Source organism: Anolis sagrei, chromosome 6 (genome assembly GCF_037176765.1).
Source record: "Anolis sagrei isolate rAnoSag1 chromosome 6, rAnoSag1.mat, whole genome shotgun sequence".
NCBI lineage: Eukaryota > Metazoa > Chordata > Lepidosauria > Squamata > Dactyloidae > Anolis > Anolis sagrei.
Window position 1 is genome coordinate 48,389,560 of NC_090026.1, and position 27,541 is coordinate 48,417,100.

The 27,541-nt window shown below is 42.5% G+C and overlaps 1 protein-coding gene across 4 annotated transcripts in view; it reads left to right on the forward strand.

Annotated features, from left to right (window-relative positions):
• The window catches only part of ADAM11 (ADAM metallopeptidase domain 11), a 141,468-nt gene that overhangs the window by 49,605 nt on the left and 64,322 nt on the right, over positions 1-27,541 (forward strand). For all 4 annotated transcript variants that reach the window (XM_060781225.2, XM_060781226.2, XM_060781224.2 and 1 more), the window contains exons 4-9: positions 80-146; positions 9,757-9,842; positions 11,779-11,845; positions 20,993-21,059; positions 26,437-26,504; positions 27,184-27,258. In XM_060781225.2, the coding sequence (XP_060637208.2) occupies positions 80-146; positions 9,757-9,842; positions 11,779-11,845; positions 20,993-21,059; positions 26,437-26,504; positions 27,184-27,258 (430 nt within the window). The remainder of the gene's footprint in view (positions 1-79; positions 147-9,756; positions 9,843-11,778; positions 11,846-20,992; positions 21,060-26,436; positions 26,505-27,183; positions 27,259-27,541) is intronic.

The following is a 27,541-nucleotide window of genomic DNA, read 5'->3' on the forward strand; positions in this document are numbered from 1 at the left end:
CGGAAATTTGAAGGTGGGAATAGAGAATAGTCTCATCTATCAGTGGTGTCTTCATGTTTCTTTCCTCTTTTCTTCTCAGCCACCTGCTCTCTTCACATTATGTGGAACGTCACTTTGGTCAGGATGGAAATGTCAGCCACACCACGGTAAGGAGAGACACATTATGTGGATTTTGTTCTGTGTCCTCTCTTTGAGCCTTTTCCAGTTTACTACTCAGAGCCAAAGCCTCCAAATCATATGTTTTCAGGAAGCTGCAACCTAAATTTTACTGTTAGTCATAACTGAAGTGGACCCTATCAATTAAATAATAATAATAATAATAATAATAATAATAATAATAATAATAATTTTATTTATACCTTGTCACCATCTCCCCAAAGGTGACTCGAGGCGGCTAACATGAGGCCAAGCCCAAAAATACAATACAGCACAATAAAATACAGAATGCAGACAACAACAATTACATCAGAAAATACTTATGTGTTATGGTGGAATTTCTGAGATGTGAACACTATGTTGATGTTTAGAAAAGGGATTATGTATGGTTGTCAAGAAAAGAAAAGGAAGGGAGAAAAAGGAGGAAAAAGAAGAGGGAAATGATAAAAAAAATGTAATACTATGTGGACAAGCTGGAATGCTACAAAATAGAAAAAAGTGATTCCTGGAAAAGTTAAATATGTTGGCATAATGTTAATGAAACATTTGATTATGATTATGGACATCTTTTAATTTATGCAAATTGGGTTTTTGCAGTTGTCTGTACCTGTGTATGTAAAATAGTCAGAAAGCTCTAGTCATAAGAGAGTACTTTGTTGCCTTCTCCTATTCTTATGTTTTTTTAATTGATGTGATATCAGGATGTATTTGGACATACTCTGAAACTCTCTTGATCATGAAGATATATTTCTTGCCTTGTATGGAATTTCCTAAAAAAAGAAGAAGATACATTGGGATTTTTTTTTTTTTTGCATATTATATTGGGGCGGGGGGGGGGGAGAAGAAGTAGCTGATGGCACTATTGCTGTTATCTAGATCAGGGGTCCTCAAACTATGGCCCGGGGGCCGGGTACGGCCCTCCAAGGTCATTTACCCGGCCCTCGCTCAGGGTCAAGCTAAGTCTGAAATGACTTGAAAGCACACAACAACAACAACACTCCTATCTCATCAGCCAAGTCCACACTTCCCATTGAAATACTAATAAGTTTATATTTGTTAAAATTGGTCTTCATTTTAATTATTGTATTGTTTTAAAGTGTTTTTTGCACTACAAATAAGATATGTGTGCATAGGAATTCATTCATGTTTTTTTCAAATTATAATCTGGTCCTCCAACAGTTTGAGGAAGTGTGACCTGGCTCTCTGTTGAAAAAGTTGGAGGATCCCTGATCTAGGTGGAAGCAGTTCTAGTTAGGAATACCTGTATATTCCGACATATAAGTGTGTATAAGACGACCCCTAACTTTTCCAGTTAAAATATAGAGTTTGGGATATACTCGCCGTATAAGACTATCCCTCTTCCAACACACACCAAATACGACATATTGCTGGAGTTTCCTATTCTGGAAAGGCACACCGGAACAGCCAGGTCTTCAAACTCTTCCTGAAGACTGCCAGTGTAGGGGCTTGTCTAATATCCTTGGGGAGGGTGTTCCAGAGTCGGGGGGCCACCACAGAAAAGGCTCTGTACCTCGTCCCCACCAGATGCGCCTGCGACGCAGGTGGGATTGCGAGCAGGGCCTCTCCGGATGAACGAAGAGAACGCATGGGTTCATAAACGGAGATGCGGTCACGCAGGTAGGCAAGTCCCAAATCGTTTAGGGCTTTGTAGGTAAGCACCTGCACCTTGAATTGGGACCGGAAAATGAACGGCAGCCAATGGAGCTCCTTGAACAGGAGAGTTGACCTCTCTCTGTAAGGAGCACCAGTTAACATCCTACCTCTGGTCATGCCCAGCGTTTATTTTTAAAATTTTAAACTATTACATCTGGCTTGGCCATAAGTTTTTAAATTTTCGTGTGTTATTGTTTATGTGTGAGTTATATTGATTGCATTGTTTTATTTGCTTATTGCTTTGTTGTTTTTACTGATGTGTTGTTGGGCTTGTCCTCATGTAAGCCGCCCCGAGTCCCCTTGGGGAGATGGTGGCGGGGTATAAATAAATAAATAAATAAATAAATAAATAAATATTATTATTATGGTCACTCTCCAAATAAGAGTCACCTGCGTGTTGGTTGATTTGCTCCACTCCCTCCCTCTCCCCCAGCCCATATATCTTAATTTATTGTACCTGATCAATTCCCCCCTAAATCCCGAGTCTATCTATTTGTTACTCCAAGCTAGATCCGTGGCTTCTGATGCCCCCTGAAGCATGAAAGGTGCAATCTGGGTGGGGCAGCAGGAAGACTATGGCCGGCCGGAGGGCCTCTTGCTGTCTGCAGCTGCTGAAGCAAAGAGCTGGTTTGCAGACGCAGAGTCTGAAAAAGAATGAATGAGCGCTCCAGAAATAGCTCGGCTCGCAAAGCCAGGCATCGGTGCAAACGAGCGTCTCACAAGTAGAGCATCAATAATGCTTAAGTGCTTGCTAAGTGGTTGGTCACACACACTCGCAAGCAGCTGCAGCCAGATCCTCTGGATCTCTTTCCGAGGTGCCCCCCCCCCCTTATCATTGCTCTTGCTTGCTCCCCTGCTTTGCTATGAGCTCCGGCTTCCCCCATCCCCAGCTGAGCTAACCTGAACCATACTGTTTTCTATAAATAGACATGAAAAGGAGTGGGAGGGGGCTGGCTGGCTGGCTTGCTAGCTCCCTTGCCTATCACACTGCAGCAACCGTGAACACCAGCCTGTACAGTGACACACACGTGAACTGGTGCATGGAAAGACACAGGAGAGAGAAAGCTGGTGTGCCTCCTCCTGAACAGAGGGTACCACTGCTGCTCCCTAATTCTGTGCTCCAGTGCACATGGGCCAGAAGAGGCACATGCCAACCTATCCTTCATCAGCCACATGGCAGTAGGTCATGGAAAGTGCCATCTCATGTTTTGTATGCCTTTTAATATCTACTGATTTATTTTTTATTTATCATGTCAGGAGCAGACCAAAAAGTTGCATTGCATTTTTAAACAAACAGACAAACAAACAAAACACAAAGTTTGCAAGCTTGGTAGTTGACCAGTAGCTGGCCACTTGGAGTGCCTCTGGTGTTGCTGCAAGAAGGTCCTCCATTGTGCATGTGGCTATATACTGATGAAATCATAGAAACATAGAGTTGGAAGAGACCTCGTGGGCCATCCAGTCCAACCCCCTGCCAAGAGTCAGGAAAATTGCATTCAAAGCATCCCTGACAGATGGCCACCCAGCCTCTGTTTAAAAGCTTCCAAAGAAGGAGCCTCTGCCACACTCCGGGGCAGAGAGTTCCACTGCTGAACAGCTCTCATAGGAAGTTCTTCCTAATGTTCAGATGGAATATCCTTTTGTATTGTCGAAGGCTTTCATGGCCGGAATCACTCAGTTCTTGTGGGTTTTTTCGGGCTATATGGCCATGTTCTAGAGGCATTTCTCCTGATGTTTCGCCTGCATCTATGGCAAGCATCCTCAGAGGTGAGGTCTGCTGGAGCTGGGAAAAAAGGGGTTTATATATCTGTGGAATGACCAGGGTGAGACAAAGGGCTTTTGTAAGTTGGGCTAGGTGTGAATCTTCCATCTACAAACATACAAACAATCTACAAACCCACCAAGAAAATCCAGCAAATGCTACGGACAAGAGGGATCCTCCCACCTCTGCAGGAGTCTACCGTATACCATGCAGCTGTGGACAAGTCTACATAGGGACCACCAAACGCAGCATTGCCCAAACACGAATCAAGGAACATGAAAGGCACTGCAGACTACTCCAACCAGAGAAATCAGCCATAGCAGAGCACCAGATGAACCAACCTGGACACAGCATTTTATTTGAGAACACAAAAATGCTGGACCACTCTCACAACCACCATGTCAGACTACACAGAGAAGCCATTGAAATCCACAAGCATGTGGACAATTTCAACAGAAAGGAAGAAACCATGAAAATGAACAAAATCTGGCTACCAGTATTAAAAAAATCTAAAATTGCAACAGCAAAAACAGCAGAGAGAAAAACAGGCAGGGACATCTAATCACCTTTCAAGAAGAGTTTGCTCCAGGCACAGTCAGCCCATTGTACGCTAATCAAGGTGGTCAATTGAAAGATTCACACCTAGCCCAACTTACAAAAGCCTTTTGTCTCACCCTGGTCAGTCCACAGATATATAAACCCCTTTTTTCCCAGCTCCAGCAGACCTCACCTCTGAGGATGCTTGCCATAGATGCAGGCGAAATGTCAGGAGAAATGCCTCTAGAACATGGCCATATAGCCCGAAAAAACCCACAAGAATTGAGGAATATCTTATATATATATATATATATATATATATATATATATAATCTTTATTAAATTTCCGATTTACATTTAAAATAAGAGATATGTAGCCGAAGCTGCTAAAAAATGTGAAGTGTGATATCTGAGAAAGTCCCGAAAAAGAAATGAGATGCGTGAAGAAGGGAGAGAGAGGGAATGGAGAGGGCAGAGAAAGACCAAAAAAAGCAAACAAACAAAACGAAAACAGAATAGATTTAAAGCCCAAAGCCTAATTAAAAGCGAGAGTAATTGTTGTTTTCGACTTCCTGGGATCTTCTAGAGGTCTGCTCTACCTTCTTTCTCAACTTCCTTTTCTTTCTCTTCTCTCCTCAACTTCTTTCTCCTTCTCTTCCTTCCCTCTTTCTCTTCCGGGGCAGAGAGTTCCACTGCTGAACAGCTCTCACAGTCAGGAAGATCTTCCTAATGTTCAGATGGAATCTCCTTTCTTGTAGTTTGAAGTCATTACTGCGCATCCTAGTCTCCAGGACAGTAGAAAACAAGTTCGCTCCCTCCTCCCTATGACTTCCTCTCACATATTTATACATGGCTATAATGTCTCCTCTCATCCTTCTCTTCTTCAGGTTAAACATGCCCAGCTCTTTAAGTCATTCCTCATAGGGCTTGTTCTCCAGACCCTTGATCATTTTAGTTGCCCTCCTCTGGACACATTCCAGCTTGTCAATTTCTCTCTTTAGTTGTGGTACCCATATTTGGATACAATATTCCAGGTGTGGTCTAACCAAGGCAGAATAGAGGAGTACAATAATAATAATAATAATAATAATAATAATAATAATAGTTTATTTGTACCCAGCTACCATCTCCCCAAGGGACTCAGTGCGGCTTACATGAGGCCGAGCCCAAATACAACAATACAGACAATAAACAACAATACAAGCAATTAAAATAAAAAAACCCATAAGCAATAAAATATACAACATTATCACTAAGACAACACACACATTAAAAACAGTGGGAAGGCCAAATGTAAAGTTAAAATTGGAAATAACGTTAGGACCTGGACGAAAGGAAATAGGGTGTTTGTGAAGGGCGTACTAGCAGACCTAAAGAAATGTAAAGTGCTTTGGAGGACAAAGTGCTATGAGATCATTATTCCGGGAAGGCACACTGGAACAGCCACGTCAAGCTCCTCCTGAAGACTGCCAAAGTTGGGACCTGTCTGATGTCTTTAGAGAGTGCGTTCCAGAGTTGAGAGGCCACCACCGAGAAGGCCCTCTCTCTCGTCCCCACCAATCGCGCCTGCGATGCTGGTGGGATTGAGAGCAGGGCCTCTCCGGATGATCAAATGACCATGACTTCCCTGGATCTAGACATTTCTAAGCTCTATAGCAGGCATGGGCTAACTTTGGCCCTTCAGATGTTTTGGACTTCAACTCCCACAATCCCTAACAGCCAGTATATTGTTAGGAATTGTGGGAGTTGGGGTCCAAAACACCTAGACAGCTGAAGTTTGCCCATGCCTGCTCTATAGGAATAGGACAGACATATGAACCCTATTGGCTGTAAGTTTCTTGGAGCAGGGATTTGGCTGTCTTCTTGGGTTGAATGGGTAAAACTTCTTCTCTGAAGTTTCTCTGTAAATGGTATGGACAATTTTTAAAATCCTGTTCTTGATCGCAACAATCCCATTCCAAAAGCATCTGGGGAGGTATTAAAACCTGGGGGAGGGAAAGCCTATTTTCAGCCCAGTACAACAGCTTAACTGTGCAATCCTATGCTTGCTTCCTCAGAAATAAGTCCCACTAAGCTCAGAGGGTAATAGTGTGCTTTCGGTTGCTGACAGAAAGCCAAAGCAGGCATTACCCCCTCAATCTGTGCTGTCTCATTTATTTTCCCCCAAAAAGGACTTGGCAAAGGCTGGCAATTAAAAAGAAAGAAGCCTCCAAATCTTTCAATTATCTGTCCACTTTCTCTGGTATGTGCATAATTAGCCAGGTGTATTATTATATATATATATTATATTACATGTAGTATTGCTAATAATATTACAATACAATGGTATAGTACAATATAGTAATATATAATACTGATATTGTACAATGCTAATAATATAATATGTTGTGTGTGTGTGTGTGTGTGTGTGTGTGTATATATCTATATATCTATATATATATATATATCTTGTAAGCTTGTAAGGGGTTCAGAATGCTCTTTGATTGTAGGTGAACTATAAATCCCAGTAACTATAACTCCCAAATGTCAAGGTCTATTTCCCCCTAACTTCATCTGTGTTCATATTTGGGCATATGGAATATCCATGCCAAGTTTGGTCCAGACCAATCATTGTTTGAGTCCACAGTGCTCTCTGGATGTTGGTGAACTACAACATCCCAAACTCAAGGTCAAAGCCCACCAAATCTTTCTAGTGTTTTCTGTGGTTTTTGGGAGTCCTGTGTGCCACATTTGGTTCAATTCCATCATTGGTGGAGTTCAGAATGCTCTTTGATTGTAGGTGAAGTATAAATCCCAGCAACTACAACTCTCAAATGACAAAATCAAAACATTTTGAGTGAAGGACATTTTGAGTGAACATTTTGGGTTGTTAGGCGTATTGTGTCCAAACTTGGTGCCAATTAGTCCAGTGGTTTTTGAGTTCTGTTAATCCCACAAACGAACATTACATTTTTATTTATATAGACTAGCTGTACCTGCCACGCGTTGCTGTGGCCAACCATCCCTCTTTCTTTCCTTCTTTCCCTCCTTCCTTCACTCCTTCTTTCCTTCCTGTTTTTCCTTCTCTTCTTCCTTCCTTCTCTATCTCTTTCCTTCCTTTCCCCTTTTTCTTTCTCTTTTTCTGTCTCTCTTTTCTTCTTTCTCTTTCCTTCCCTCCCTCTTTCTCTACATCTTTCCCCTTCCTTTGCTCCCTCTTTCCTTCCTTTTTTCTCTTCTTCTTTCCTTGTCTATCTTTTCTTGCTTCCCCTTTTTTTCTTTCCCTCCCTCTTTCCTTCCTTTCTTCTCTCCTTGCTTCCATGCTTCCTTCTCCCTTTCCTTCTCCCTTTCCCTCTCTCTTTTTTCCCTCCCCTTCCCTCCTTCTTTCTTCCCTTTTTTCTGTATTGTCATTTAGCTTTTGGGGGCTTTTTAAGTTCCTTCTGCTGTGATTTTTAATGTTTTTATGAGTGAAGGACATACATTGGGTTGTTAGGTGTCTTGTGTCCAAATTTGGTGCCAATTCGTCCAGTGGTTTTTGAGTTCTGTTAATCCCACAAATGAACATTACGTTTTTATTTATATAGATTTCTAATTTGCAGGTCATCTATTCTAATCTTCTACTTAATTCAGGATGAAGCAACAGCATCTCTGCAAAAGTAGCTACCCAAACTCTATAGTTATACTTCTATTTAAAAATTAGTTACCAGCAGAAGCAAATATTTTTCTAGCTAAAGAGAGTTGAAATTGCACAAATATTTACAGGCGATTAAGTTCAGTTTTCAAAACCTGGAGCTTCAGTAACCTGCAAAAATCTCAGGCTTGGAAAAGTTACTTTTGGGAACTAAAACTGTCAGCATCCTCCATGACCCCTTGGATGTACTGTTGTTATCCTCACCTTTTTTGTAAATATGCAGGTTTGTTGTCACAGTGTTATTGTACAAGAGTTTCTGTATGCAAAAGAGCCAAAGTTCACTCTGGTCTCTATAAAAGGGGTTTTGGGGAAGATTTCTCTCCGAGGTGGCATCTACACTGCCAAATAATGCAGTTTGAACGGCATCATATGCTCAGTTCATACATGGTTTAATGGGTCAAAGTTTGCATTTGTATCAGAGTAAAAAAATCCCAGTCTTAGAGATAATATAATTATTTGATCCTACTTGCAGGACTTAAATTGTGAAAGCTTAGCCCCAGAAGCTGTCTGCAGTATCATGGATAAACCATGTGAAATAAAGACTGTAATGCTTCTGAAAGCAAGTCATGTTAATGCAGGGTGGCCCTGTACATCTGGGTTTGGGGACAAGGCCTGAAATTCTAAGGATTTAAAAATTGGGTTGCGGTGAGTTTTCCGGGTTGTATGGTATAATAAAGAGCAGCCGAGTAAAAGATTTTAATTAAAGTATTTCGATTGGGAAAATATATATAAAATAATCCCAACACTGCTCAGCTATGAATTATAATGCTCACAAAAGGAAGAGGGAGTATGGTTGCTGAACCAACTGTATAGTTAAAAGTTAGGAACTGGGAACCACTGGAACTGAAAGACTTAAAATTCATCTTCAAATGAAATCTGCTGCTACCATTTTACTATTAACCAGGCTGAGGTAATATTGAGAGTTTGTTCTGTAATACACACTGATCCACTATAGTTTTTTAGAGGCTGCTGTGAAGCTGACTTTTTAGTAATACTTTGACCACAAAGGTATTCACACTGAGGCTGGTATAAGTTGAATAAAAGAACTAGAATGTTTATTGAACAGACTTGAAATAATTCAGGTACAAAAGCTTAATGGTTTCAGTAAAATACTGGCATAAAAAGCTTGTGGTTGTGTTAGAATCAAGATCTTAAAAATTTCTGGGTTACAAGTCTTTGAAGTGCCACCACAGAAAATTACTTCAGGAAATGAATCTCTGAAAGTAACTCCCAAAAATGCCTTGGAAATCTAGCCAAAAATACCCAGAACTAGACTTCCTTAGGAATTGAACAGTCCACTAACGGGGTAGTGCTCCTCCACAGTATTCTAGCTATTTTCCCAATAGCTACTCTGAATACTTCACAAAAGACTAACCCAATCTTCTTCTTCAAACCCAAACTCGCTCTGACTAACACCAACACTTCTCTCTAACAGCTCCAAACTCCAACTGGCTCAACTGGGACTTCAAGCCTCAGTTTAAAAGGACACTTTTCCCCCTTTAGTCCACTTAGGCTCCTCCCCATCTTTCTAACCAATCCTAGCCTTCTCATTTTCCTTCCAAGATTTGAACATGCCCCCTCAAGGCAAACCTTCCTAAAATGGCTTCTCCCTGTCTCCCTTTTCTAAAATGGATGCCGTGGCTTTGCCAGGCCCACTCCCAGATGATCAATTGCAGGAAATCGCATTAACAAAGTGCAGACATTGAGTAATTCAGCATGGCATAAAGCTGATAATTCTAATAAAAGTAGGTTTCCATTTGATTGAAGAATAAAGTTGTGATGAGACAACAGGCTGGTGTGACAAAGTCCTTCGCTTTTGGGTAGGAACCCCTTGAAAGATTGCTTTGATCCAAGAGCAACCTGTAGCTGATCTCTATTCTGCTTTATGGGGGATCTGTATAATATGGACCTTGGGAAGATGGTATTATTGGGACCTTATATACTTTATGTTCTGTTTCAGGGTGCCGGGGAACACTGTTACTACCAAGGCCATCTCCGTGGAGAAGTGAACTCTTTTGCTGCCCTGTCCAGTTGTCATGGCTTGCAGTGAGTAGCAAATATTGGGCTGGGAAAAGGACCCACCAAAGGAGGGGTTTTTTTGTGCTTTTTTTGCCTTATAAGTCTCTTCTGCTGTGTTTTTCAGTGGGTTTTTTTTTTATAGTGATAATCACTTGTTGGCCTGATAGGTGTATTGTGTCCAAATTTGGTGTCAATTCGCCTGGTGGTTTTTGAGTTACGTTAATCCCACAAACGAACATTACATTTTTATTTATATAGATTACTAGCTGTAACAGCCATGTGTTGCTGTGGCCAACCTTCCCTCCCTCTTTCTTGCCTCCTTTCTTTCTTTCTTTCTTTCTTTCTTTCTTTCTTTCTTTCTTTCTTTCTTTCTCTTCTTCCTTCTTTCTCTTTCCTTCCTTCCGTCTCCTTTATTCCTTCATTTCTTCATACATTCTCTCCTTCTCTTCCCTTTCTTCCCCTCCCACTTTTCTTTCCCTTCCTTTCCCCCCTTGTTCCCCTTTTCTACCTATTCTTGGACTGCAACTCCCAGCAGTCCTTCTGATCAATCTATCTACCTACCTACCTACCTACCTATCTCTATCTAATCTATCTATCTTCTCAATCTGGAGGATTGCTGGGAATTGCAGTCCAGAAATAGGAAATATGCAGGGATTGGGATGCTCTCAAAGAGATCCAAGGAAAAGAAAGCTTGCAGTTTGGAAGCAGTGTATTTGGATCATCCTCCTCTCTTAAAGGACCTGGTCTAGGGGATTCTGGGAGCTGTAGTCCTGAATAGAGTGTGGATATGCTATTATGTGTTTTGTTTGCCAGGGGGAGTCATTTTGCACATGCGCTGTAGCATCTTTTTGGTTTTTGGGCTTTTTAAGTTCCTTCTACTGCGTTTTTCAGTGTTCATTTTGAGTAATGGTCACTTGTTGGCCTGATAGGTGTATTGTGTCCAAATTTCGCATCAATTTGTCCAGTGGTTTTTGAGTTATGATAATCCCACAAACAAACATTACATTTTTATTTATATACTAGCCGTCCCTTGCCATGCATTGCTGTGGCCCAGTCTGTATATATGTTCTTTGTGTGTATGTATATGTGTGTTTGCGTATATATATGTGGTTTTGCACATGCGTTGTAATTTTTTTTGCTTTTAAAGTCTCTTCTACTATGTTTTTTAGTGTTTTTATGACTGATGGTCACTTGTTGGCCTGATATGTGTATTGTGTCCAAATTTCGTGTCAATTCGTCCAGTGGTTTTTGAGTTATGTTAATCCCACAAACGAACATTACATTTTTATTTACGAGGGGTATTTTTTAAGTAAGATCTGTTTGAACATAAGTACACAACGAAAGTTTATTTCAAAAAAGTAAATTTATTTTCAGAAAGTACATACTTCACTCTATTTTTCGACATAGTTGCCAAGTTTGTTCAAACACTTATCATACCTCTGAACCAATTTTAAAATACCCTCTCCTCTTCAACTGAAGCCACCAAATCGTCTGTAATCAAAGAAGGGCGACCGGAGCGGTCCTCATCATGGACGTTGTCACGGCCATCTTTGAATTGTCGTACCCACTTACGCACTTTGCTTTCACTCATAACAGTATCACCGTACACTTCACAAATCTGTCAATGAATTTCTGCAGCAGGCAGGTTCCTTGCTGACAAAAACCATATCACTGAGCGAACCTCACATGGGGAGGGTGAGTTAATAGTCTTAAACATTTTTAAAGCACATAACAGAACCATACAGGTTAGCTACAGAGCGGAAACTGAGCACAGTTGTTCCCGAGGCATGCCGGTACACGACACATGCGCTCGTTGCGGTATGCGCGCGAACTACTAGTGTCTACAACAAAACGGACCTTACTTAAAAAATACCCCTCGTATATAGATGATAATGCCATTGGCAATGCTTGGATGTCGAATAAATATGTCCGATACACTCATTTCTTTGCATCCCTCCCTCAGTGGTGTTTTCTCCGATGGAAAAGCCACGTACCTACTGGAGCCTCACGACTCACCTGAGCACCAAGAGGTAAGGAAGGGCTTGGCTTAAGCTGTAATTCCATCACTGCCACAGAGACGCTTCACTTGGATTTCATCGGCAGAGGTGAAAGGAAGGCCAAGGGAAACAGTATGTGGATTGCTTTTCCTTTTTTAAAATTCCCCCCTCACTCACCTCTCAATGTCGCTCAATGCTCTTGCAACTTGTTTAGGGCACAGGCAATAACTAAAGTAAAGGTCAGCGTGGGTTGTATGGGATAGAATGTTGGATTTGTGATATGGAGCCCTGGGCTCAAGTTCTTGCTCGGTAATTGATTTTAGGGCTTTCATACCATCTCATGCTACTCTGTCTCACAAGGTCGTCACAAGGAAAAATCAGAAGAACCCCACAACTGCTGCTGTCATTGGCTCATTCGAAGATGAAAGGGATATACATATTATAAAAGACTTTTGACACCTTGTGTGGGTGTCCCAGTGTTTACCCGCTCTGTTTACCAAAAAACAGACACGGATTGGGAAGATGAGAAAAACAAGGATTTATTAAAACGTTTCTGTGCAGAAAAGGGACATGCAGTGAGATGAATCCACAAATACTACATTTCTGAGAAACAAAGGAATTATTTGGTTTTATATCCCTGACTTTCAAGGTTGGAACTCTTCTATGACCTGAACCTGACCTGTATACGGTGAAATCCCCTCTTGACTCTGCCCTCCCTCTTTTCCAGCAAGTGATCAATAGTTGAAACATTCACACCTAGCTCCAACAGACAAGAGTTCTTTGTCCCATCCTGGTCATTCCACAGATATATAAACCCATTTTCCTAGTTCCAACAGACCTCCCCTTTGGGGAGATGGTGGCGGGGTATAAATAAAGTTGATTATTATCATCATCATCATCATCATCATCTCACAACAAAAGATTGCCCCATACACTGCCAGGCCATCAAATGCTAACAAAGGGGGTCAGTTGAAACAGTCACAGCTGGCTCCAGCGGACAAGAGTCCTTTGTCCCACCCCGGTCATTCCACAGATATATAAACCCATTTTCCTAGTTCCAGCAGACCTCCTCTTTGGGGAGATGATGGCGGGGTATAAATAAAGTTGTTTATTATTATCATCATCATCATCATCATCATCATCATCATCATCTCACAACAAAAGATTGCCCCATACACTGCCAGGCCATCAAATGCTAACAAAGGGGGTCAGTTGAAACAGTCACACCTGGCTCCAGCGGACTAGAGTCCTTTGTCCCACCCCGGTCATTCCACAGATATATAAACCCATTTTCCTAGTTCCAGCAGACCTCCTCTTTGGGGAGATGATGACGGGGTATAAATAAAGTTGTTTATTATTATTATTATCATCATCATCATCATCATCATCTCACAACAAAAGATTGCCCCATACACTGCCAGGCCATCAAATGCTAACAAAGGGGGTCAGTTGAAACATTCACACCTGGCTCCAGCAGACAAGAGTCCTTTGTCCCACCCTGGTCATTCCACAGATATATAAACCCTTTTTCCTAGTTCCAAGAGACCTCACTACCTCTGAGGATGCTTGCCATAGATGCAGGCCATGCCTCTAGAACATGGCCATATAGCCCGAAAAAACCTACAACAACCCCGTGATTCCAGCCATGAAAGCCTTTGAAAATACAAGTGATCAATACATTGGGTTGCTGTGAATTTTTCAGGCTATATGGCCATGTGCCAGTAGCATTCTCTCCTGACATTTCACCTGTATCTGTGGTAAGCATCCTCAGAGGTTTGTTCAGAGGTCTGTTGGAAATGAGGAAGTGTAGTCTATATCTGTGAAATTTCCCAAGTCTATGTAGGGACCCAAACATGAATCAAAGAACACTTGATGAACCAGCCTGGACACAGAATATTATTTGAGAACACAGAAATTCTAGACCATTCTGACAACCGTCATGTCAGACTACACAGAGGAACTATTGCTATCCACAAGTATGTATGTGGACAATTTCAACAGAAAGGAGGAAACCATGAAAATGAACAAAATCTGGCTACCAGTATTAAAAAAACACCAGCATAAAGGCAGAAAATAAGGAAAACCACTCAGTAACGGGGAACTCCAGACAACAAATAATCAAGCCTGTTAACATTTCCCAAACACATAATGTTTTCAGGTTACCTCTATGCAGATACCCTGACTGATTGACTTTGCAGCTTCATGGCTATTCAATGCTATTCAAGCTTGCTAATTGCAATATTCACACTTGCTTCAAACAGACAAGAGTTCTTTCTCCCAACCTGGACATTCCACAGATATACGAGGGTTGAATGAAAAGTAATGCCTCCACCTTTGTAACTCCTCAACAGATGGCAGTACTGGTATGCGGCAGGGACTAGCTTGTCCAGTAGATTCTCCTCTACAGTTCCATTTTGGCAGGAAGACTTAGCATTGAACGATTGTGTTGTTGAAGTGCAAAGTATGAAACTCCGCGCAAATGGTCGGTCAATGCAACTTAAGCAACGCGCAGATGGTCGGTCAATGCAACTTAAGCAACGATAGATAGATAGATAGATAGATAGATAGATAGATAGATAGACAGACTCCACTTGCTTCATTTTCAACAGACCTCTGAACAAACCTCTGAGGATGCTTGCCACAGTTGCCTGGACACTGCCATGCAACCTGAAAAACACACAGCAACCCAGTGAATTCTGGCCATGTAAGCCTTTGACAACAGATCAATACATTCTTTGTATTGTCGAAGGCTTTCATGGCCAGAATCACTGGGCTGTTGTAGGTTTTTTCGAGCTATACGGCCATGTTCTAGAGCAGGGGTCCCCAAACTACGGCCCGCGGGCCGGATCCGGCCCCCCGAGGGCATCTATCTGGCTGTGGAGAAGGGTGAAAGGGGGGCGAAGGGGGGGAGGCGGCGGGCAAAGCGGCTTGGGCCTGCTTTGCCCGTCGCCTCCGTGGGCCCAGCCTCTCTCCTCCCTCCGGGATGCATCCCCGAGGAAGGAGAGGGGTGGGGGAGGCGACGGGCAAAGCAAGCCCAAGCCGGGTCTGCTTTGCCCGTCGCCTCCGTGGGCCCAGCCTCTCCTCCCTCCGGGATGCATCTTGGATGCATCCCCGAGGAAGGAGAGGGGTGGGGGAGGCGATGGGCAAAGCAAGCCCAAGCCGGGTCTGCTTTGCCCGTCGCCTCCATGGGCCCAGCCTCTCCTCCCTCCGGGATGCATCTTGGATGCATCCCCGAGGAAGGAGGGGGGGGGGAGGCCTTAAATCCAGTCATGTCCGACTCTGGGACTCTGCTGTTCATCTCCATTTCTAAGCTGAAGAGCAGGTGTTGTCCATAGACACCTCCAAGGTCATGTGGTCAGCATGACCGCATGGAGCGCCGTTACCTTCCTGCCGGAGCGGTATCTATTGATCTACTCACATTTGCATGTTTTCAAACTGCTAGGTTTATATTTATTCTAAACTACTAAGTTTATGTTAAAATAGTTCTTCATTTTAATTATTGTATTATTTAAAGTGTTTTTTGCAGTACAAATAAGATATTTGAGGTTGGATAGGAATTCATTCATGTTTTTTTTTCAAATTATAATCCGGCCCTCCAACAGTTTGAGGGACTGTGACCAGGCCCTCTGTTCAAAAAGTTTGGGGACCCCTGTTCTAGAGGCATTCTCTCCTGACGTTTCACCTGCATCTATGGCAAGCATCCTCAGAGGTCACTACCTCTGAGGATGTTTGCCATAGATGCAGGCAAAACGTCAGGAGGGAATGCCTCTAGAACATGGCCATATAGCCCGAAAAAACCTACAACAACCCAAGACATTCTTTCTTAGTTTATTGTCACATGGCGACTAAATGGCCCAAATACTTTCTATCAAGTCTTTCACTTTCCTGGTGTTTTAAAACTGAGATAAGGAGTTAACAACCACAGGGATAGAATATTCGCACTGCCAGTTTGCTTAAAACAGTTTATTGTTCAATCCTTCTCATTTAATGTGCACGCATATTGTTCAATTTACCATTTCGGTGCATGCAAATGGCTTTGTTTGCTTCAAAATGTGCCTCCTTTCTACTCTCAGAGGCAACATTACGATGTAGATTTTTTTCAACCCAGCAGAGGGAAATTAGTGCCTGCATTATATTTGGGAGGAGGCTCAAGGCACACAACTTAAACCTCTCCGCAAAGAAGCAGGAGGCCTCCCAGAGCCATGAAACTGGGTGCATTGGGTTCCTACCTGGTGCTCAGGAATCCTCTACTCATGCTCTCTCTCCCTCCCAGTTCAGCCTGGTATATTTCCATCCACCCCGTTGCATCCTTTAAGGAGTTTCCCAGGGTGCCTCCTTTTATCCCCGTTGCCATGACAGCAAATGGAAGGAGATTCCAATTGCGTCTTTTCCCTCTCCTCCTTGGAGAGCCCTCAGCCTCCACACTCTCGCCCCTCATTTATTCCAACATATGTATATTAATTTCACACATTTCCCTCCAACTCAGTGTGTCATTTAAAGCCTGGTATGGATAGACCGGGGGGAGTGGAATTTGGCACAGCAATGTACAAGCTATACATTTGGAGCTTGGGGGAAAAAACCCTCAAAGTAATATATAATTGAACTGGGGCTTCCCATTGAGGTCTGGAATTCATTTCCAACACCAGAACATTCTGCATTACGACATATGAATCAGCAACGGAGGCAAGAGAGCTCCTCTTTGGAGCAGGGCATTCTTTCCTGCAGCGCTGCTGAATAACTCCAGAAAGTCTCAAGCAGGTCTTGTATGTGCCCGAATTTTACTCACTTGCAAGAGTTTCCAAAGGGAATTAAGCAAAGTTGTGAAGCATAGGCCTATTGGTAGCTAATAGTCTTAATGTCTATACAGTAGGACTTTTGCAGACGTTAGTGTGCTGTCACACGCTGGGCCTGTAGCAATTGTCTATTAACAGGACATGGTCTCTACATGCCCAGCGGGACGCCTGGGGTGCCTCGGCTGAGAGGCCCTATGGATTTCCCTACACAAAGTCTTTAGAAGCTTAGAAAGTTTAACAAGGTTCTTTATTAATGCTTAAATCTTCAACAAATCAGGGAATTAAGCAAAGTTGTGAAGCATAGGCCTATTGGTAGCTAATAGTCTTAATGTCTATACAGTAGGACTTTTGCAGATGTTAGTGTACTGTCACACGCTGGGCCTGTAGCAATTGTCTATTAACAGGACGTGGTCTCTATATGCCCGGGGTGCCTCGGTTGAGAGGTCCTATGGATTTATTTATTTATTATTTATTTACTTTATTTATATACCGCTTTTCCCAGCCCTCAGGCGACTCAAAGCGGTGAACAACATCGATACAAAACATCACGAGACACGTATAGGGCAATTAAAAACAATTGTAACATAAATAATTAAACATCAGTATAACAATCATTAGTGCCTCAACAGTAAAATCAGAACCCAGTCTCATCATCCATTATTCTGTATTCCTATGTTCAATTACACTGTTTAATCAAATGCTTGTTCGAACAGACAGGTCTTCACTTTTCTCCGAAACACCAGCAGGGAGGGGGCTGATCTGATATCTGCAGGCAGGCCGTTCCACAGCTGAGGGGCCACCACTGAGAAGGCCCTGTCTCTCATCCCCGCTAAGCGCGCCTATGATGCAGGCGGGACAGAGAGCAGGGCCTCCCCAGATGATCTTAGTGTCCTAGTCGGTTCATAGGAGGAGATGCGTTCGGAGAGGTAAGTAGGGCCAGAACCGTTTAGGGCTCTATAGGCTAATGCCAGCACTTTGAATTGTGCCTGGTAGCAAACTGGCAGCCAATGGAGCTGGCACAACAGAGGAGTAGTTTGCTCCCTGAGTGCCGCTCCTATTAGCAACCTGGCTGCCGAACGCTGGACCATTTGAAGCTTCCGAGCAGTTTTCAAAGGCAACCCCACGTAGAGAGCATTGCAGTAGTCTATACGGGATGTAAACAGAGCGTGGACTACTGTGGCTAAGTCAGACTTCCCAAGGTACGGGCGCAGCTGGCGCACAAGTTTTAACTGTGCGAATGCTCCCCTGGTCACCGCTGAAACCTGGGGTTTCCCTATACAAAGTCTTTAGAAGCTTAGAAAGTTTAACAAGGTTCTTTATTAATGCTTAAATCTTCCACAAATCAATCAAACAATTTAAAACTCTGGAAAACTGGTAGCTTGTTTAATCTGCCCACAAGGGACAGGCAACTTGCTTCAAGAACGGTTTCTTTCTTCTATAAAGGAAATCCTTGATTCTTCCCTGGGCAATCTGTTCTTAGGCTGGCATGGGGCCCTACTCCCGGTTCCAATTTACTTTATGGGTAACCCGAGTAGACCTTACCGGCCAAGACTGTAGATTTTCCAGCTGGTGTCCTTTACCTTCCAGCAAAGCTGGCTGTATTTCTTAGTAAAGCTGTGGAACTGCTTTCCCCCGAAGTTTGTGAGAAACGAAGCTTTCTACAGGTGGGAGAATCTCACACGTCCTGTTGGAAAGGCTTCTCCGTGATAACTGAGCTAAAGGTCCCCTTTTCCTCCAAAACCAGGGAAAAGGGGCGGATCTAAAGGCTGCAACAATGATTGACAGGTTGCTGGCCATATAACTGCAATCTGGAAGAAGCTACCAAATTGAAAAGTGCATAGCCTTCAGGAATTCATGCAAACAAGCAAAGAAAGAAAAAGGGAATTCAAACCCCTGGCACAGCCGTGCCAGAACAGTTAGGGATATAGAACTTCTGCAAAAGTGGGAAATTGCATATTAAGAAACAATACAACATGAAGCTGAGAAGACACCTCTCTAGGAATCTCACAGGCCCCATCTACACTGTCAAATAATCCAGATGATCAAAGCAGAAAATCTACATTATCTGTTTTGAGCTGGATTATGTGAGTCTACACTGCCATATAATAATCTGGATTTTATATTGCAGTGTAAATGGGGCCTAAGTAGTCCTAAAGATCTTGGGGTCCTCGTGGACAACAAGTTAAACATGAGCCAACAATGTCATGCAGTGGCAAAAAAAAAAAAAAAAAAAAAGCCAATGGGATTTTGGCCTGCATCAATAAGAGTCTAGTGTCTAGATCCAGGGAAGTCATGCTACTCCTCCATTCTGCCTTAGTCAGACCCCACCTGGAATATTGTGTCCAATTCTGAGCACCACAATTGAAGAGAGATATTGACAAGCTGCAATGTGTCCAGAGGAGGGCGACTAAAATGATCAAGGGTCTGGAGAACAAGCCCTATGAGGAGCGGCTTAAAAAGCTGGGCATGTTTAGCCTGAAGAAGAGAAGGCTGAGAGGAGACATGATAGCCATGTATAAATATGTGAGGGGAAGTCATAGGGAGGAGGGAGCAAGCTTGTTTTTTTGCTGCCCTGGAGACTAGGATGCGGAACAATGGCTTCAAACCACAAGAAAGGAGATTCCATCTGAACATGAGGAAAAACTTCCTGACTGTGAGAGCCGTTCAGCAGTGGAACTCTCTGCCTCAGAGTGTGGTGGAGGCTCCTTCTTTGGAAGCTTTTAAACAGGCTGAATGGCCATCTGTCGGGGGTGCTTTGAATGTAATTTCCTGCTTCTTGTCAGGGGGTTGGACTGGATGGCTCTTGAGGTCTCTTCTAACTCTATGATTCTATGATTCTATAATGTGTGCGTATGCTGTGCAATGAAGAAAAGAGGAGAGACTACTTGCGGTAGTCTAAAGACAAGAGACAGAGAGAGAAAGAAAAGGGTTAATGGGGATTGGGTATAATTTTCAAACTCTTAAAGCCATCTGAGTTAGTCATAATGTAGGATTAGTCATAGTGCAGATTCTGCCACCCTTCCAAGCATTGAACATCTCTTTGAAGGTCTGAAGATGATCCATACCCATAAGATCTTATTATACAACTAGGAATTCTCATTTGTTTGGAATTTCAACAGCATGGAAAAATCTTCCTATAACTTCAGCACCTTTTCCCAGTATTGGGTCCATTCTGCCCTTATTGAGTATCTGAAACTTCAGTAAAAAGGAGTGTCAGAGTGATATGAACTATGCCCTTTTGAGATGTTGGAATATAGAATATGTACTGGGTTGTTGTAGGTATTTCCGGGCTATATGGTCATGTTCTAGAGGCATTCTCTCCTGACGTTTCGCCTGCATCTGTGGCAAGCATCCTCAGAGGTAGTGAGGTCTGTTGGAACAAGGAAAAAAGGGTTTATATATCTGTGGAATGACCAGGGTGGGACAAAGGACTCTTGTCTGCTGGAGCTAGGTGTGAATGTTTCAACTGACTACCTTGATTAGCATTGGATGACCTGGCAGTGCCTGGGGCAATCTTTTGTTGAGAGGTGATTAGATGTCCCAGATTGTTTCCTCTCTGTTGTTTTGGTCCATCAGGTGCTCTACTACGGCTGACTTCTCTGGTTGAAAGGCACTGCAGACTACTTCATCCAGAGAAGTCAGCCATAGCAGAGTACCTCATGAACCAACCTGGACACAGCATATTATTTGAGAAAACAGAAATGCTGGACCACTCTAACAACCACTATGTCAGACTACACAGAGAAGCCATTGAAATCCACAAGCATGTGGACAATTTGAACAGAAAGGAGGAAACCATGAAAATGAACAAATCTGGCTACCAGTATTAAAAATCTCTAAAATTACAATGGCAAAGCAACAGAGAGGAAACAATCTGGGATATCTAATCACCTCTCAACAAAAGATTGCCCCAGGCACTGCCAGGCCATCCAATGCTAATTAAGGTAGTCAGTTGAAACATTCACACCTAGCTCCAGCAGACAAGAGTTCTTTGTCCCACCCTGGTCATTCCACAGATATATAAATCCACTTTCCTAGTTGCAACAGACCTCACTACCTCTGAGGATGCTTGCCATAGATGCAGGCGAAACGTCAGGTGAGAATGCCTCTAGAACATAGCCATATAGCCCGAAAAAACCTACAACAACCCAGTGATTCCGGCCATGAAAGCCTTCGACAATACATAGAATATGTACTTCTGGTTACTACTCCTTTGTTGCAATCAAACTAGATATAAGAAAACCATGTTTAATGTGTCATAACACGAGAAACTTATTTGTTTAATATTTATTAAGGGAATAAAAAGAATTACTATATGTACTTTCTCTCCTTTTTAAAAAGATACATACCTGATCACCTTCTAATTCTTTCTCCTTGCCTTCATTAGGGGCCACTCCCTCACCAAATCTACCAGACACCTGTGCTTCGCACTGCCCAGAACTGCACAGAACCAGGTAAATATGACTGATTTTCTTTAAAAAAGACTTGCCACCTGTCCTGAGTTGCCCTTCAAAAACAGCCATAATACAATGTTGAAAGTAAAAGAAAAATGCTTTACTTCAGCAAAGACAAAGGATAAGCAAATGCAGTTGAAAAATGCAAAAGAAGTCTTAAGGCAGACACAAATTAAAGTCTCTTACAAAGTCCCAAAAGAAATAGCAGTCTTCCATCAGACAACGGGCAATGATCAGTAAGTCCTTAGCAGCAGACACACAACAGATTCAATTGGAGTGAAAACATCAGAGTTGTTGTTACCAGCGAAAACTGATTGCTCCTGCTTCTGATTTATAGCCCTGAATTCCCCATGCAGGAAGTGCTAGGGTGTCTCCCAATTAGCTCAGCATTTCTAGCAGCTATTCTAGCTGAACGCCACCTGAGCTCTGTCTCCTTACGTCTCTCTAGAAATGTGGGCACTTGCAAACTCTCATCGTCTGATTTTTCTTCTCCCTCCAATTCCTGAGCATTTCCCTGCTCCCCTTCCTCTTCTGAAGATGAGGAATCCCTAACACAACCTTATCACACTTACACTCTCCCCACAATTTTATAAACAGCCACCCTATATTTATTGGGAGTCACGGCTGCCGTCAGATGACGTCTGCCCTCCATCACCAAACTACAGAGCAGTCGTCAAAATCTGTAATCAGGGGTAGAAATTGTGAATTTGGTCAAAATAGCACCAAAGATCTGTTATTTTGGCTAAAAACAATATGATGGGCTCATGACAGTGTCCTCTCTGTTTCGAAGCTTGCCATGGTGAAAAGGAGCATTCCGATGGGCAGTCCTTAGAAGCGAGATGTCATTTCTCTTTACAGAAGTGCATATTAGCTTCCTTCCTTTGCAATTTTTTTTAAAAAAAATTATTAATGACAGATATAGCATAATATATGAATTGTAGAACAGAGAACAAACCAGCAAAGTGTTCCTTTGCTGGTTTTTTCCAATTATAATATTGTACTTAGCAGGGAGCTATCATCCCTGTTTATAGAAATGCATGATTACTCTTTCCTATGGAAAGAAATGATTTTAAACAGCATCCCTGTTTCAAGGGTCCAATGGATTTAGTTGCAGAACAAATGGATCCCAATGAAAGCAATGTTTCAAAACAGAGTCTCTGCCTCAAGGGTCCAATGGGTTTTAATGCAGCACAACTGGATCCCATGGAAAGCAATGGTTTAGAACAGCATCCCTTTCTCAATGGTCCAATGGGTTTAGATGCAGAGCTATTGCATCCCATTGAAAGCAATGTTTCAAAGTAGAATCTCTGCCTCAAGGATCCATTGGCAATGGTTTAAAACAGCATCCCTGTTTCAAAGGTCCAATGGATTTAGATACAGAACAATTGGATCCCATTGAAAGCAATGTTTAAAAACAGAATCTCTGCCTCAAAGCTCCAATGGATTTTAATATAGAATAATTGGATCTCATGGAAAGCAATGGTTTAAAACAGCATCCCTGTCTGAAGGGTCCAATGGGTTTAGAGGCAGAACAATTGGATCCCATTGAAAGCTATGTTTTAAAATAGAGTCTCTGTCTCAAGGACCCAGTGGGTTTTAATTCAGCACAACTGGATCTCATGGGAAGCAATTGTTTAAAACAGCATCCCTGTCTCAAGGGTCCAATGAGTTCAGAGGTGGAACTATTGCATCCCATTGAAAGCAATGTTTCAAAACAGAATCTCTGTCTCAAGGATCCAATGGGTTTTAATACAGAATAATTGGATCTCATGGAAATAACGTCCCTGTCTCAAGGGTCCAATGGGTTTAGAGGCCGAACTATTGCATCCCAGTGAAAGCAATGTTTCAAAACATAATCTCTGCCTCAAGGATCCAATGGATTTTAATACAGAATAATTGGATCTCATGGAAAGCAATGGTTTAAATCAGCATCCCTGTCTCAAGGGTCCAATGGGTTTAGAGGCAGAACAATTGGATCCCATTGAAAGCAATGTTGCAAAACAGAATCTCTGCCTCAAGGATCCATTGCGTTTTAATACAGAATAATTGGATCCCTTGGAAAACAATGGTTTAAAGCAGCGTCCCTGTCTCAAGGGTCCAATGGGTTTAGAGACTATTGCATCCCATGGAAAGGGATTCAGTCAGATTTGCAGAAAGAAAACAGTTGGGAGTGGAGACTTATTGCCTATGTGTGATAAGGAAGATAGTGGGCACCTACTGGGAAGCACTAAAAGTCTGCTGAGAGGAGAACGAATGAAAATGAATGAGGGAGGGCAGGAAGGTACGATCAGTTCCCGATTCTTCTCTATACTTAACTTAAAGATGCCTCTCAATACTGCCATCTGATAAGGTCCTTGGTTATTGATGCTGTGGAGAAAATGGGCCAACTTCTGACACTTATATGTCGGTGTGGATTACCCCCAGTTCTCTTTTCTAACTCCCAAAAGTTTTCAGGAGGACAAAAATTGTTTTTGAAAATTTTTCAATTATTATTATTATTATTATTATTATTATTATTATTATTATTATTATTTGCAAACATGGTAGATATGCCCCCCTCCCCTTTTAAAGGTCAGATTAGGACATTTTGAATTTTTAATCTCTAAATTAAAGCAACTGAAAGTAAGACACACTGCATGTGAAATGTTTATGCATGGAGCTCTAATAAGAAAAGGAGCTTTGCTTTAATTAAACTAAAGTTAAATCTCATAAAGTAATCACGGTTGTCAAACATGCTTGATGACGGTGTCCTAGCCCCTGAGTCCACATCCGCCAAGGGCAAAAGGTCTCACTCCTCCACCCTCCTTGATTTCCAATTTCTAAGAAAAAGACAGTTAGCCAGAGAGCAGCTGCAATGATCCAGATGGCCGTTCAATGGCCAAGATGCTCTTTCCCTTCAAGCAGTAGGTCAGCCAATCTGGAATGTGTTGGAGAGCACAGGTGCAGCCTGGGACTGCAATCTGGAGTTTAAAAACTGCTTCGGGGTCAGACTTTTCGTTCGTTCTATTCCTTGGGACAGTTATAGTCAAATTGTACTTATGTAGGTAATTTGTCTTTCTTCTACCTTTGCCTTTCTTCTATCTTTTGCTCTAATTCTCAACTTGCTGAGTCTTTCCTAGCCATCTGTTTCTTCACTTTGTAGTTCTGTTGGTTGTTGTTTGACAGTGATTAGACACAAATGAAAAAGAAAAGAAAATGAATGAATGAATGAAAGAAAAGGAAAATATTTAGTCATCTTTTTTAGATTGCTCAGTAATCCCATTTGGCACCTGGACAGTGAAGTTTCTAATTTGGATCATAGGCTGGATCTACACTGCCATATTCAGCCTGGAACTGCATTATAGAGCTCTACTGTTTATTATTTATTTATTTACCATATTTACCATATTTACCATATTTACCATAAGAACAACACTAAAAAAGCAGGGGAATTCCTGACATTTATGTGTTTACTAGCCGTCCCCTGCCACGCATTGCTGTGGCCCTCAGAAAACAGATTGAATTCCAGGCATGAAGCAATAAACAGAAGAGACATATGGAAGGGACATTGATCGATGGAACAGAAGGTAGATGGATAGAACATAGATAGGTAGATGGATGGATGGTCAGACAGACAGACACACATCTTTAAGGGGCCAAAAGGGATTGGACTGGATGGCCTTTGGGACTCCCTTACAACTGGTTGGCCATCTTTGATGGTGTCTTCCTTTACTGCAAAAAGTGGTTCTGGATGGTGTAGCGAAATTGCTACTCTATGTTAAAGTTTTGGTGTATAGTTCTATGTTTACATATGGCAGATAGGGAAGAATAGGCACAGACAGGGTAGCAACAGCAGAGATAGGATTCATTTGCATATGTGAAGCCGATTGGTCATATGCAGATTAGTGTAGGCCTAGGATTTGAAATACAATAAAATGTCTAAAAATGAATATAAAGTTCACCAGGTTAAAGACATCATCCAAATAAGTCCAAATTGCGGTCAATAAAATCTTTGCCAGTAAAATCAGTCTAATCTGGAAACACTTGCTCCCATAACCAGGATTTAAGTTTCTTCCAGAAGGTCAGGAGGGAGGGAGTTCCACAGCTGTGGGGCCACCACGGAGAAGGCCCTGTCCCTCATCCCCACCAAATACGACTGTGATGGCGGTGGGACTGGGAGCAGGACCTCCCCAGATGGTCTTAAAGTCCTTGATGGTTTGTAGAGGGAGACACATTCAAACAGGTAAACTGGGCCAGAACTGTTTAGGACTTTATAGGTTAAAACCAGCACTTTGACTTGTTTTCGGAAGCTAATAGGCAGCCAGTGGAGCTGGTGTAGCAGGGGAGTTGTACACACCCTGTATCCTGATCCCGTGAGCAACCTGGCTGCCGAGCGTTGGACTAGCTGGAGCTTCCGGGCAGTCTTCAGAGGCAGCCCCATATAAAATGTGTTGCAGTAGTCTATTTGAGATGTAACCAGAGTGTGGACCACCGTGTCCAAGTCAGACTTCCCAAGGATTTACTGTCCTGATTTTAGATTTTTTAAAAATACCGGTAGTCAGATTTTGTTCATTTTCATGGTTTCCTCCTTTCTGATGAAATTGTCCACATGCTTGTGGATTTCCATGGCTTCTCTGTGTTGTCTGACATGCTGGTCGTTAGAGTGGTCGAGCATGCGGCTGTTGTCAAGCCTACATAGGAACCACCAAACACCGCACCCAAACATGAATCAAGGAACATGAAAGGCACTGCAGACTAATTCAGCCTAATGTCAGCCATAGCAACCCTAACACAGCATATTATATGAGACCACATAAATGCTGGACCACTATAACAACTACCATGTCGGAGTACAGAGAAACCACTGAAATCCACAAGCGTGTGGACAATTTGAATGGAATGGAGGAAACCACGAAAATGAACAAATCTGGCTACTATTATTAAAGAAAACTCTAAACTCAGGACAGTATATAAAGAGCGACACTCAAAAATCAGGGGAATTCCTGACATGAAACAATCAGAGCCAGCTAACACCTCCCAACAAAGGATCCCCCAGGCAGCAACCAGCCAAGCTTTGAAGCTGCAAGGCCATTAAATGATAATCAAGGTGACCAATTGCAACATTTACACTTGCCTCAGTGTGAATGTTGCAAGAGTTCTTTCTCCCACTCTGGACCTTCCACAGATATATAAACCTCACTTGCCTAGTTTCCAACAGATCTCACAACCTCTGAGGATGCCTCCCATAGATGTGGGTGAAACGTCAAGAGAGAATGCTTCTGGAATATAGCCGTACAGCCCGGAAAACTCACAGCAACCCAGTGATTCCGGCCATTAAAAGCCTTCAACAAAACATTCCACTTGATGTCTGATATTTATACTATCTTTTTTTCTCTAGGGTGTTTATTTGCTGCACTAAACAACCACATTCCTACTGGGCTCCCCAAACTGCGGCGTCGAAGGCAGGTACGAATATTAATTCACACAGTAGGATCTAATTAGGTTCATGGTTAGAAGGATCGAGAGCCTCAAGATTGTATCTCAGTGGGAAAGGGTACATTTTTGTATTTTGATTTTTCCAGGTTGAATTTTGGAGAGTTTCGTAGTCTGGATATGAGCAGAGGAGAATGCTTCTTATTATAGATTAGACCAGGGGTCCTCAAACTATGGCCCAGGGGCCAGATATGGCCCTCCAAGGTCATTTAGCCGGCCCTTGCTCAGGGTGAACCTAAGTCTGAAATGACTTGACAGCACACAACAACAACAACAACAACAATCCTATCTCATCAGCCAAAAGCAGGCCCACACTTCCCGTTGAAATACTAATAAGTTTATATTTGTTAAAATTGTTCTTAATTTTAATTATTATATTTTTAAGTGTATTTTGCACTACAAATTAGATATGTGCAGCGTGCATAGGAATTCATTCATGTCTTTTTCAAATTATAATCCAGCCCTCCAACAGTTTGAGGGACTGTGACCTGGCCCTCGGTTTAAAAAGTTTGAGGACCTCTGTCTTAAGGGATTATGGACAAGGAATTCAGGAATATACAACCTGTGGGTGTAGATGGCTGTTGAAGGGGCAAAAAAGAGAAAGTTTTAAAAGTGCCAAGTTGTAGTCTTGTCCTCTTTCTCCCTTCCCCAGGTTCACCGCGGCCATCGGACCGTCCACAGCGAGACCAAATTCATTGAACTCATTATAGTCAATGACCATCAGTTGGTAAGTAATCATAGAATCATAGAGTTGGAAGAGACCTCATGGGCCATCCAGTCCAACCCCCTGCCTAGAAGCAGGAAAATTGCATTCAAAGCACCCCCGACAGATTGCCATCCAGCCTCTGTTTAAAAGCCTCCAAAGAAGGAGCCTCCACCACACTCTGAGGTAGAGAGTTCCACTGCTGAACAGCTCTCACAGTCAGGAGGTTCTTCCTGATGTTCAGATGGAATCTCCTTTCTTGTAGTTTGAAGCCATTGTTCCATGTCCTAATCTCCAGGGCAGTAGA